The 13,162-nt window shown below is 36.7% G+C and overlaps 1 protein-coding gene across 29 annotated transcripts in view; it reads right to left on the reverse strand.

Moving 5' to 3' along the window:
* Positions 1–1,834: 1,834 nt before the first annotated feature.
* The window catches only part of LOC124362986 (proteoglycan 4-like), a 121,278-nt gene continuing 109,950 nt past the window's right edge, over positions 1,835–13,162 (reverse strand). For all 29 annotated transcript variants that reach the window (XM_046817939.1, XM_046817940.1, XM_046817957.1 and 26 more), the window contains 4 exons: positions 7,878–7,964; positions 5,721–5,768; positions 4,235–4,295; positions 1,835–1,926 (listed from right to left, as the gene is read on the reverse strand). In XM_046817939.1, coding sequence (XP_046673895.1) covers positions 1,907–1,926; positions 4,235–4,295; positions 5,721–5,768; positions 7,878–7,964 — 216 coding nt within the window. In that variant the 3' untranslated portion in view covers positions 1,835–1,906. The remainder of the gene's footprint in view (positions 1,927–4,234; positions 4,296–5,720; positions 5,769–7,877; positions 7,965–13,162) is intronic.

The raw sequence follows: 13,162 nt of genomic DNA on the forward strand, positions 1-13,162 counted from the left end.
CGAATGTTTATATTTAATTAATAATACGGTTAAATCAAGGTCTCAAATATTGCAAACCGATAATTTTTCTTTGTATGTTCAAAATTTTAAAATGAAATATAAATGTTACAAAAAATGGAAATCGCCGTACCCAAATTCCAATTACATTTTTACCCAATGCTAACTAATACATAAAAGCACGGCTTATGCCACAGGCTGAGCGTTAGCGAAGCCTATTCTTAAGGAGCTGGAAAAGTTCCATTGTCTGTCTGTGTGTCAGCACGATATCTAAAAAAACTGATATACAGATTTGAAATTTTGTGTGAAGCTTTATTTATATATAAACAACATCAATTTTTCTATGGTTGTGCATGCGAACATAGTGTTAGCGAATATTTTTACATTTGTCTTATGGATAATCAAAATTAGCAGAATAAATAAATTTGCAAGCAACCTCAGAGAATCCAGTTAGTGCACTGCAGGTTTAATGTACTCTTACTTTATCGGTACAACTATGACACTCAAACATAAAACATAGTAATACATGTACCCTATGTACCCATGTAGTATTGTATTGTCCGTCAAATTTGAGTTCAATGATCCACGCCAATACTAACAATAACTTATAAGCACAGATTAAACCAAATACCGCTGTCACGTCACGTCGTGTGAATACATAATAAGCGTACAGTACCTTCCGTCATGTCTGAGTTCTATGATCCGACGCCTGATCCGACGCCAATAGTAACAATAAGCTTATAAGCACCTAGTAAACTAAATACCGCTGTCACGTCACGTCGTGTGAATACATAATAAGGGTACAGTACCTTCCGTCATGTCTGAGTTCAATGATCCGACGCCAATAGTGACAATAACTTGCAAGCACCGAGTAAACTAAATACCGCTGTCACGTCACGTCGTGTGAATACATAATAAGGGTACTGTACCTTCCGTCATGCCTGAGTTCAATGATCCGACGCCAATAGTAACAATAACTTGCAAGCACCGAGTAAACTAAATACCGCTGTCACGTCACGTCACGTCACGTCGTGTGAATACATAATAAGGGTACTGTACCTTCCGTCATGTCTGAGTTCAATGATCCGACGCCAATAGTAACAATAACTTACAAGCACCGAGTAAACTAAATACCGCTGTCACGTCACGTCGTGTGAATACATAATAAGGGTACAGTACCTTCCGTCATGTCTGAGTTCAATGATCCGACGCCAATAGTAACAATAACCTACAAGCACCGAGTAAACTAAATACCGCTGTCACGTCACGTCGTGTGAATACATAATAAGGGTACAGTACCTTCCGTCATGTCTGATTTCAATGATCCGACGCCAATAGTAACAATAGCTTATAAGCACCGAGTAAACTTTAATACCGCTGTCACGTCACGTCGTGTGAATACGTACAACAGGGAAGATACCCGGAAATTAAAAAAAAATACTTAAGAACAATGATGATATTCCCTGTAGTTTAGTAATATGGCAGTTTAACGTGGTTGTTTAGATATCTAAATTTGTATAGAAAAATGTTATTCTTCTCATGGGCGTGACCAAAATTTTAAACGGAGTTTTATATTATAACATAGTAATCTATTTAAATTTTAGGACATAAACTGTTCATGCATATGTGTCAAGCAAAAATAATCAAAATATGAACAGCGGTTTCTGACGTTGCTACAACCTTCAGTAGTGTTGCGCTGAGTACTGTCCTTGGTAGCAATAGGTCAGACCATTAGATCGCTCTCTGTGACCAAGACAGTTCTTTACTTTTTCAATATATTTTCTGCGGTTTAAATCTAAAGTGTTAAGTCTACTCATTACAATAATGATCGTGTGGGTGAAATTCAACAATTGGGAGTTTTAATTTTATATAACTTAATGCAAAGAACGCGCTGAAATCTGCGCTAATGTCACAGCCCTGGCGAGCCCACTGAAACAAAAAACACATTTAATTCGATTACAATGTCGTACCAGTCTTCATCAGAAGCTTACAATACAACAATAAAATTCAAAAACAGTTTGCAACATTCAACAGTAATTTTATCAAAAATAAATCATATGTGTTATTCCTTTGTCCAATCTTAAAATATTTACTCATTTATCATATAGAGTAGTAACCACATGTTATTTCTAATACACTGACACTGCTACACAATTCCTTTTGGATTCGTTATTGAAAGTGGATTGACCAACACCTCTTGATACACAGCGATCACACTAACACTTTACAAAATCGGTGTTTTTGTTCCAAAATATTCTTTATGTCTTTTAAGTGTTAACATAATGCAGACATAATTCAGGCATCGACTCTATTCTTCCAATATTCCTCTTATCTATCGAAGCTTTCAATCGACTCTAAACCGATTTACATGTCTTTTGTGATCTGATGACATGTGAACACAAAAGAGAGTTTGGCATAAGCAAGTAGACAGCCATTATTAATTTAATGAAATTTTTTAATATTAAAGTATTTAGTTGCTTAGTTTCCATATAAAATTACTTCCAACATCATATAATTTACTAACTTAAAAATAACCTCAGTACAGATGGTTGTGACAGCTGATTTCTAGGGTGAACTTTTATTTCATAACAACGACCTAGATTTGCTGAAGTCCATGAGAAAATATAAATATATTAGACAATGAAAATGACAGAGAGTAAAACTAAATCAATAATAAACAAAAGATTTATATTACGTGAGAAAATGCACCACGTCTTAACGTACTTCTTCAGACGAAGCAAAAAAATACTACGATTGAAGGACAAGCAGTAAAAATATACTTATCAGAAATGCCAAAAATTAAAAATACATATTATTAATAGATTACAAAGGTTCAAACCAAAAGAAAAAATTGATTTTACTATAAGTTTATGAGCGGTTTCGCTTTTTCTCAAATTAAATATAATGATATTTTCGCTAACGTGTAGAGCTACATTACTAATTTCTTTTAATTTATAACAATTTTCCGTAGTTTCCTGTAATGTACAGCGAGGAGCTTGTCATGTCCGTGAACAGTACTATAACGTCGACCTGTCATTCTAGTACGAAGAGGGTTATATATAGGTTTGGCCTACATATTCACTATTATAAAAAATTACAATGTAAATAATTGTAATTATTATGTTGCTTGAATTACAGTAAATGGTCTCTTTAGTTAAATAAGATTTATTAGTTATGGTAATGATTTAAATATTGACATGATTTTGCATGTACCACAAAGTGGTATTTGGCAGGGTTTAAAACCATTAAACTGTTTTCCATGATGTTGTTTTTAAAATTGGTTCGGAATAACATATTTTTAAGAATTTTAGTATTCTAAATATTAACCTAGGTGATTTTGAAAAATAACTTTAGTTTCCGATGATGATTATATAATATGAAAAGTGGTTTTGATTAGAGGTTTATTTTGTTAAGTCTAGGGTAGAATTTGGTAATAAATTTAAGTTTATTTAGAGGAGAAGGTTCTTGTAATTAAAATTTCTTGACCTAAGAATTTGAGTTTCTACAAGTTTGTCAGCATAATTTAATTTTTTGAGTGTTAGTTAATTTGTTGATATAATTTGCTCTTTGATACATAGATTATTTGTTCGAATGCTAAACCTTTTGAATATTTTTTCACATGTGTAGGGTGACAGCTATTATAGTTTAGGTATCGCATAGTGTTGAAGCCTTTAACATGAATTATGGTGTTAAGAATGCCTTCTTTTAAAAACACAACATGTAGGAAGGGAATGATTGTGCGGGAATACTTCTAAGTGGAATTTAATGTACAGAATTTGTTTGGGAATTTATAAAGTTTTTAAGAAGGTCTTCACTATGTAGCAATATTAAAATAGTAACCAATTTAAGATACCAGAACAGAGGAAGTTTATTTTGGAAGTGTAAGAAATTTTGTTCAAATAATTCAAAACCATTTCGATGAGAGGGAGCCATTCGTGTTCCCATGTCTGTACATTATATTTGTAACTGGAAATCATCTTTAAATTAAAACAGAGCATTGCCAAGATAAACTCTATGTGTTAAAAGTAAAGCAGTAAAACGCTTTGAATGTGCAGATCTGGTATCAAGGAAATGTTTAGTTGCTTTTATGCTTTCGTCATGTGGGATGTTTGTGTAAATTATGTGCCATCAACTGTGACAAGGATTTCATTTTTGGTAAGGTTAATTAATATTTGGCAGAGGTTAACCATACATAAGTATGTATTTGTAGAATATATGTAGAATGTTTGATACTTACGGGGAGGGCTTGTATCACGTTGGAGGCGCCCCGATAAGGACACTCGCCGACCAGAAGGCCCCTAAAATATTTGTTGAGTAATTAAAAAAGTAAAATTTTTTTATTTCATAAAAATTAATTAAGAAATGTCGAAAATAAACAATTAATATGTGTTGAAGAAAGTATTCACAAAATATTTGCGAAGTATATACGAAGTGAATTCTCTTAGTACGGCATTCTGAGGATCATTGAACACAAAAATCCCTTCTTGAAGTTGCCAGTAAGTCGCAGTTAAGGTAGATGTTAGAGAGGTGGGATTAGTTTATATTCTGCCCCTCTCCCTTGCTGATTGTTAAAACGAAGTACGAACTCAAACGAATAGTTAATTGTACTGCCTGACACGCGTACCTTTGTATCTCTTAGATTTCTTATGTTCCTTTTCCGCAACGTCTTCGCGTTATCATCCTGCGCTGTGACACTAGGAGATCCACGCGTTTTGAGAGCACCAAGTTTTAAACCATCTGAATGACACTTTTTATTTGTTCCCGTATTTCAGGACTCACCTAGTTCCGCAGCTATGGCCTAGATGCTCGACAACCTGCCCAAAAAATTGAGAATTTCCCAAACATTTTTGATGGTCATTGTAACAAATCCCCATTTTCGAACGTTATCCCACGTCGCTACACTAAGCCTAAAACTTCATTGGTTCCAAAGGAGTTATGGAATAGTTATAGCAATGGTATTGGTAACTAAAACTCAAGTGGCCTCCACCAAAATGAGGAATAGGTCCGCCACTGACATAAAATGTCTCAAAATTTTGCTAACAGAAGGATTTGATGTTATTATTGACACTTATTGGAAACCCAACTATTTTTGTAATAAATTCTGTCTCGCATGCTACAAAAAAATGACTTGAATGGAATCATACTTCTTGATAATTCAGTACCAGTTATTTGAAAAATCCTCATCATATCTCCCAATATTGTTACTGTGCACCAGTTCCAGTTGTTTCACTAATCATTTTCACCTGCACGATGAGACATCTACAAATATTCCTGACCTCACCAATGTTGGGTGTGATTGATATCGGCAAAACTCTTTCCGCACCAGAGCGGAGTGGTGCACGCCAACAAGAGTGCAATAGGGAACATTATTCTGGGTAGTGATGTCTACGTCTGCAAACTTTTCCCTCGTGTTGCTCCATTCCAGAAAAATTATAAACCCTACACAATGTAATCGAGTGCACTAATGTAGGTGGTGGGATACTTAAACCCTAAGGTAAATTATATGGATGAATTCCCATCTCCATCTTTGCCATAAGTGAACAAGATCTCCAACAGAATAATCGGAAACTCTCATTTAACAAAAATGAATAAAAAACTGAAATTTTACCTCAATAGTTATTCATCCTGCGCTGTTTGATCGGATGAACTCTATCAAGAACGTGTTAGCAAAGATAATTAGTTCCTACAAAATTACTAAGAACTATGAGTGAGAATTTCCTTACCGGTTGGCCATCTGGGCATGGGCTGGTAATGCGTCGACACCCGTCCATCTGTAAGGCATTAGAGTCAGTTAGCTTAGACATATATAATTCTAGCTCCAGGACTTTATTGCAGTTCGTTTGCAGAACTATAGTGTGCTCTGCACGATGAAACAGCTACCTTATTTAGCCTGCTTGGTATTACGTAGCCAGTATCATTATTACCACTAAGGTTTTAGGTCCATATCGTGTTGTCAAGTGTTGTTAACACAGTTAATTACTATCTGAAAATATTTCAGTTCGATGTGGCAAGACAAAGGTTTTACCCGAAACTACGGTTTCGAAGTAATATCTGATAACCAAAGAATGAATATGGCTCTCCACAGTAAAACCGACATGCCATTTCAATATTTAGATTCTGTTAACAAGTTTCGGCTTGACGTAAATGGGGAAACTTGACTGTAACCCATCCAGTACTCTTAATTATTAGGCCTCTGTGATAATTAACATTTAAATTTTCCGGTACACACGCGTCAAAACATTACTTACACAATTACGTAATTGAAATATCTCAGCCTCACTGTGGAGTTGACAGTTGTTAAACCACTGTTGTCGAGAATTTAATTGTGTAAAAGCAATTGTTCGAAGACGTGTGAACCGAAGCACATAAGCTACATACTTGCTCTTTGTTTCTTTGACCGTTGAGGATCCACCATATGTTATAAATATGGTGTATATCATGTTCAAAAATTTTCATTACGATCACACCTTTCTAGCTATTGCTTAGGCAATAAAAATCGTAAAAATTAAATCGATTTTGTTTAAAAAATATTTCACTTATACACATTAATGCTATTACCAATGAATCACAGTTTTCTATTTGTTTAGTTTAAGCTCTCTGCATTCAATAAGGTACTTTAAATTACGTTTATGATTTGTTTCTAATAAGATAAAGAGGTATTTTGTTACTCTGTGTCCAACAGTGGTTTCAGTAAACGTTGATAAAGGAAGTGTCGTAACTATCAAGCTTACTCTATGCTTTCACAATATAAATGTAAATAATTGAAAATAGTGGTTAAATCAATGAAAACACATGATTCTGCTGTTATAAGCAATGTTTAGACACAACAGTTAACAGGCGCATTCAATTAATATTTCGCAACTTTAGAGACAAAGATGGGACTTTTGGTACTTAATAAACCAGTAGGACGTATCCCGGAGGAATTTTCGAAATAAGAATAGGCCCATATTCATCCCAGGTACGCTAAGAACGCCCATGTAACATTTCAGTACAATCAGTTGAATATTTTACGAGTGAAAGCAAAACATAACAACGTAGGCACTTTCACATTTATTATATTATCAGGACTTTCTCGTTGTCATCATGGTTACCCATTAGACCAATGGAAATTCCTCGCTACCGCTCAGCTAAATTCTATGGTGCTGTTTGTACAGAAATAAAGGTTCATGCACATTTTCAAGTTTCTTTGTCAGTTCACCTTCGAGGTAGGGTACGGTCAGACATAAATGAGATTTTTCCAGCATATCAAGTGGAGAATTTGGAGTAAGGATAATAATAATAGATTGAGAAATTTCTAATCTAACTTAAGTGAAGTAGTGTGCGATGGAGGGTGGATTGCCAGTTATGGCAAGGATACTCCTTTCTAAAAACTTCTCATCATCTATTAAAAATAAGCTGCATGTACTACTTACCTGTTTTCAAAATTGAGGTAACTTTTTGGTTTAAAGTAAGATATTGACGCTGGAAGGTTTGAAATGATAAAAGGATTTCTAAAATTTGCCATCGTTGTATGCTACAAAATGTACAATACAATGTTTTGAGGATTAAAATCTATCCTCTTCGGCAGTATCCCACTTACGCCTGCGCTGGTGTGATGTGTGGTAGTACTCTTGAATTCACGTGCTCATAACTTACATCCCGTGAATGTCTGGGTTCATTTCCTACTATCTGGACTACAAACTGGTTTTGGATATGTTTGGCTCATTTTCTCTCTCTTCTTTTTATATTGTGTTTCGTTTGTAATGGACTAACTATTTTACACCTGATGAAGACTCGTAAATCTCAATCTTCGAAACGTTGTGTTATTTTGTAACATATAACGGTGGCAACTTGAAATAGCGTTACAATACCAAATTATGAGTGTTTTGCATATATATTACATGTCCTGGTGATAGCTGAGGGGATCGCTGATGACTTTGTACTTCCGAGATACAAATGGACGTTGGAGACTTCTCTCCCTCCCCTTCCTGCAACAATAAGTTCATATAACGTTTACTTTAGTTGTGTTTTCTCCACAGTCCACAGTTTCCTTATATTTGTACATGAAATGTCTACGTCATGTAAACGGAGATCTATTATTAAACCCTTATGAAGACATGGCTGGCATTCAGATATGTATAAGAATGATCCTGTACCTACTTGTTTTTTCTTGGGTATACACAGTTTGCCAACGCTGGGGTCATGATGTTTCGTCTCGTCTGCCACTAATGTATTCGGCTTGAGATTATTAAGTGTAAAAATCACACTTTTTTAAAACTTAACTAAAATTTAATACAACTATAAAGACTTCCTCTTAATCGTGAATATAAAAATATATTTTCCGTCAAAAAAGTAATAGTCCTAAAACAATAGTAACAGTAACATAGTATGTTTTAATTTTATATTTAAATGTAATAAACCGTTGTATAAAATAATGTGATTTTATTTATTTTTAGTCGTTTATTGCAATGAACGTTTATTATTTTTACTCGTTGTAAAGTTGCCAAAACTGGTACCACACTTAGCTGCTGAAATGCCAAATGAAAGGTAAGGTCGCGCGCACTGTAATTCTAGTTTTTATACAATAAGACATATACTTATAAGATCCCCTCCCCATCGTTCCTTGATCATACATGACATACTGAATGGACTAACAGAGCTAAATGACAATCTTGTCCATTTAGTGGATATCGCCTGTTATAATCTATATTGCATTGACAATCAGGTCGCAAGTGGATTGGTTATGTTGAGTGGTCAACATGCTGCTACGGTGGCCAAGTGACAGTCACTAAAAGTTGGACGTTCGTTAAAACCATAGTGCTAAGGTTAGAACACCTGTGCATCATTCATCACGTAATCGACTCGAAGCACGAATGTTTATGTTAATTAAGGCCTAATAGTTCAGCTGCCTTAGGGATAACCTATAGGATTCTTTGACCTGTCCATTTTAATAGTGGATAAGATAGATGACAACCAGACCTACAGGCATGGCGTCAGGTTTTCCTGTCCAATCCCACATGAGTGGGAATACATTGACACAAATAGACGTCAGTACTGTGGATACCATCGACTATCCTATCATGCCTGTTCTTGCCTAAATGTATTCCTCACTTTCCATGCCTTTTTCCCCCCTAAATACTCTCCAATTTCTCATGATTTGCATTTCCCACGAGAAAAACGATACAGTTATATTTATTATCAAATAAACTATACAGTTTACCACCATTAGACAAATTTCACCGTCATGATAAGGAGCAATATTAGGCAATGTTTTGCTATGAACACTTGCAAAAAAGTATAGTACGAATTTACTAGCAGCGTAAGTGGTGTAGACTGTGGAGTACGTCGAAGTATACTTTAGGCAATGAGTGCGAATATTAAGAGACCATTTCACCATCCGCTTAGTGCAGCATCTGAAACTTTTACAGAATGTCGAAATGACGCGATGAGTTCGTTTTAAAAATCTTCGTCACCGACATTTTATGAATCTCTTCAGACATATATGGACTCACATTTCAGTAAACAATCTAATTCAGATGCTGCTCTAAGCGAAAGGTGAAATGGAGCTACGCTCAATATTTGCACTGAATCAACCCTTACCTTATTCTTACCTTTTAGTCTTGGGAGAACCAATATAGCGTAAAAAATTAAGTAGAGTGTGTAGAATGTGGAAGTAAGCACGAGTCATTAAGTCTTAGTAAAATCAAGATTACTCAGATAGTAAGTAGGCCTACTTACCAACAGCGCCAGTGGTGGTAGACTGTGGAAATATGTGGAGGTGAACACGAGTCACTGTCTTAGTAATACCAAGATTACTTTAGACTGTAAGTACTTACCAACAGCGTCAGTGGTGTAGACTGTGGAGTATGTGGAGGTGAACACGATTCACTGTCTTAGTAACACCAAGATTACTTAGACTGTAAGTACTTACCAACAGCGCCAGTGGTGTAGACTGTGGAAATATGTGGAGGTGAACACGAATTCACTGTCTTAGTAATACCAAGATTACTTAGACTGTAAGTACTTACCAACAGCGCCATTGGTGTAGACTGTGGAGTATGTGGAGGTGAACACGATTCACTGTCTTAGTAATACCAAGATTACTTAGACTGTAAGTACTTACCAACAGCGTCAGTGGTGTAGACTTTGGAGTATGTGGAGGTGAACACGAGTCACTGTCTTAGTAATAACAAGATTACTTAGACTGTTAAGTACTTACCAACAGCGTCAGTGGTGCATAGACTGTGGAAAGTATGTGGAGGTGAACACGATTCACTGTCTTAGTAATACCAAGATTACTTAGACTGTAAGTACTTAACCAACAGCGTCATTGGTGTAGACTGTGGAGTATGTGGAGGTGAACACGAGTCACTGTCTTAGTAATACCAAGATTACTTAGACTGTAAGTACTTACCAATAGCGTCAGTGGTGTAGACTGTGGAAAATGTGGAGGTGAACACGAGTCACTGTCTTAGTAATACCAAGATTACTTAGACTGTAAGTACTTACCAACAGCGTCAGTGGTGTAGACACTGTGGAGTATGTGGAGGTGAACACGATTCACTGTCTTAGTAATACCAAGATTACTTAGACTGTAAGTACTTACCAACAGCGTCATTGGTGTAGACTGTGGAAATATGTGGAGGTGAACACGATTCACTGTCTTAGTAATACCAAGATTACTTAGACTGTAAGTACTTACCAACAGCGTCCAGTGGTGTAGACTGTGGAGTATGTGGAGGTGAACACGATTCACTGTCTTAGTAATACCAAGATTACTTAGACTGTAAGTACTTACCAACAAGCGTCAGTGGTGTAGACTTTGGAGTATGTGGAGGTGAACACGATTCACTGTCTTAGTAATACCAAGATTACTTAGACTGTAAGTACTTACCAACAGCGTCATTGGTGTAGACTGTGGAGTATGTGGAGGTGAACACGAGTCACTGTCTTAGTAATACCAAGATTACTTAGACTGTAAGTACTTTACCAACAGCGTCCAGTGGTGTAGACTTTAGGAGTATGTGGAGGTGAACACGAGTCACTGTCTTAGTAATACCAAGATTACTTAGACTGTAAGTACTTACCAACAGCGTCAGTGGTGTAGACTGTGGAGTATGTGGAGGTGAACACGATTCACTGTCTTAGTAACACCAAGATTACTTAGACTGTAAGTACTTACCAACAGCGCCAGTGTGTAACTGTGGAAATATGTGGAGGTGAACAACGATTCACTGTCTTAGTAATACCAAGATTACTTAGACTGTAAGTACTTACCAATAGCGTCAGTGGTGTAGACTTTGGAGTATGTGGAGGTGAACACGAGTCACTGTCTTAGTAATACCAAGATTACTTAGACTGTAAGTACTTACCAACAGCGTCAGTGGTGTAGACTGTGGAGTATGTGGAGTGAACACGATTCACTGTCTTAGTAACACCAAGATTACTTAGACTGTAAGTACTTTACCAACAGCGCCAGTGGTGTAGACTGTGGAATTATGTGGAGGTGAACACGATTCACTGTCTTAGTAATACCAAGATTACTTAGACTGTAAGTACTTACCAACAGCGTCATTGGTGTAGACTGTGGAGTATGTGGAGGTGAACACGAGTCACTGTCTTAGTAATACCAAGATTACTTAGACTGTAAGTACTTACCAACAGCGTCAGTGGGTGTAGACTTTGGAGTATGTGGAGGTGAACACGATTCACTGTCTTAGTAATACCAAGATTACTTAGACTGTAAGTACTTACCAACAGCGTCAGTGGTGTAGACTTTTGGAGTATGTGAGGTGAACACGAGTCACTGTCTTAGTAATACCAAGATTACTTAGACTGTAAGTACTTACCAACAGCGTCAGTGGTGTAGACTTTGGAGTATGTGGAGGTGAACACGAGTCACTGTCTTAGTAATACCAAGATTACTTAGACTGTAAGTACTTAGCCAACAGCGTCAGTGGTGTAGACTGTGGAGTATGTGGAGGTGAACACGATTCACCTGTCTTAGTAAACACCAAGATTACTTAGATGACTGTAAGTACTTACCAACAGCGCCAGTGGTGTAGACTGTGGAAATATGTGGAGGTGAACACACGATTCACTGTCTTAGTAATACCAAGATTACTTAGACTGTAAGTACTTACCAACAGCGTCAGTGGCATGTAGACTGTGGGAAATACGTGGAGGTGAACACGATTCACTGTCTTAGTAACACCAAGATTACTTAGACTGTAAGTACTTAACAACAGCGTCATTGGTGTAGACTGTGGAGTATGTGAGGAGGTGAACACGAGTCACTGTCTTAGTAATACCAAGATTACTTAGACTGTAAGTACTTAACCAATAGCGTCAGTGGTGTAGACTTTGGAGTATGTGAGGTGAACACGAGTCACTGTCTTAGTAACACCAAGATTACTTAGACTGTAAGTACTTACCAACAGCGTCAGTGGTGTAGACTTTGGAGTATGTGGAGGTGAACACGAGTCACTGTCTTAGTAAAAATACCAAGATTACTTAGACTGTAAGTACTTACCAACAGCGTCATTGGTGTAGACTGTGGAGTATGTGGAGGTGAACACGAGTCACTGTCTTAGTAATACCAAGATTACTTAGACTGTAAGTACTTACCAACAGCGTCAGTGGTGTAGACTTTGGAGTATGTGGAGGGTGAACACGAGTCACTGTCTTAGTAATACCAAGATTACTTAGACTGTAAGTACTTACCAACAGCGTCATGGTGTAGACTGTGGAGTATGTGGAGGTGAACACGATTCACTGTCTTAGTAATACCAAGATTACTTAGGACTGTAAGTACTTACCAACAGCGTCATGGTGTAGACTTTGGAGTATGTGGAGTGAACACGAGTCACTGTCCTTAGTAATACCAAGATTACTTAGACTGTAAGTACTTACCAACAGCGTCATTGTTGTAGACTTTGGAAATATGTGGAGGTGAACACGAGTCACTGTCTTAGTAAACACCAAGATTACTTAGACTGTAAGTACTTAACAACAGCGTCATTGGTGTAGACTGTGGAGTATGTGGAGGTGAACACGAGTCACTGTCTTAGTAATACCAAGATTACTTAGACTGTAAGTACTTACCAACAGCGTCATTGGTGTAGACTTTGGAGTATGTGGAAGTGAACTCCGAGTCACTGGTCTTAGTAATACCAAGATTACTTAG

Source organism: Homalodisca vitripennis, chromosome 5, assembly GCF_021130785.1.
Source record: "Homalodisca vitripennis isolate AUS2020 chromosome 5, UT_GWSS_2.1, whole genome shotgun sequence".
Lineage (NCBI taxonomy): Eukaryota > Metazoa > Arthropoda > Insecta > Hemiptera > Cicadellidae > Homalodisca > Homalodisca vitripennis.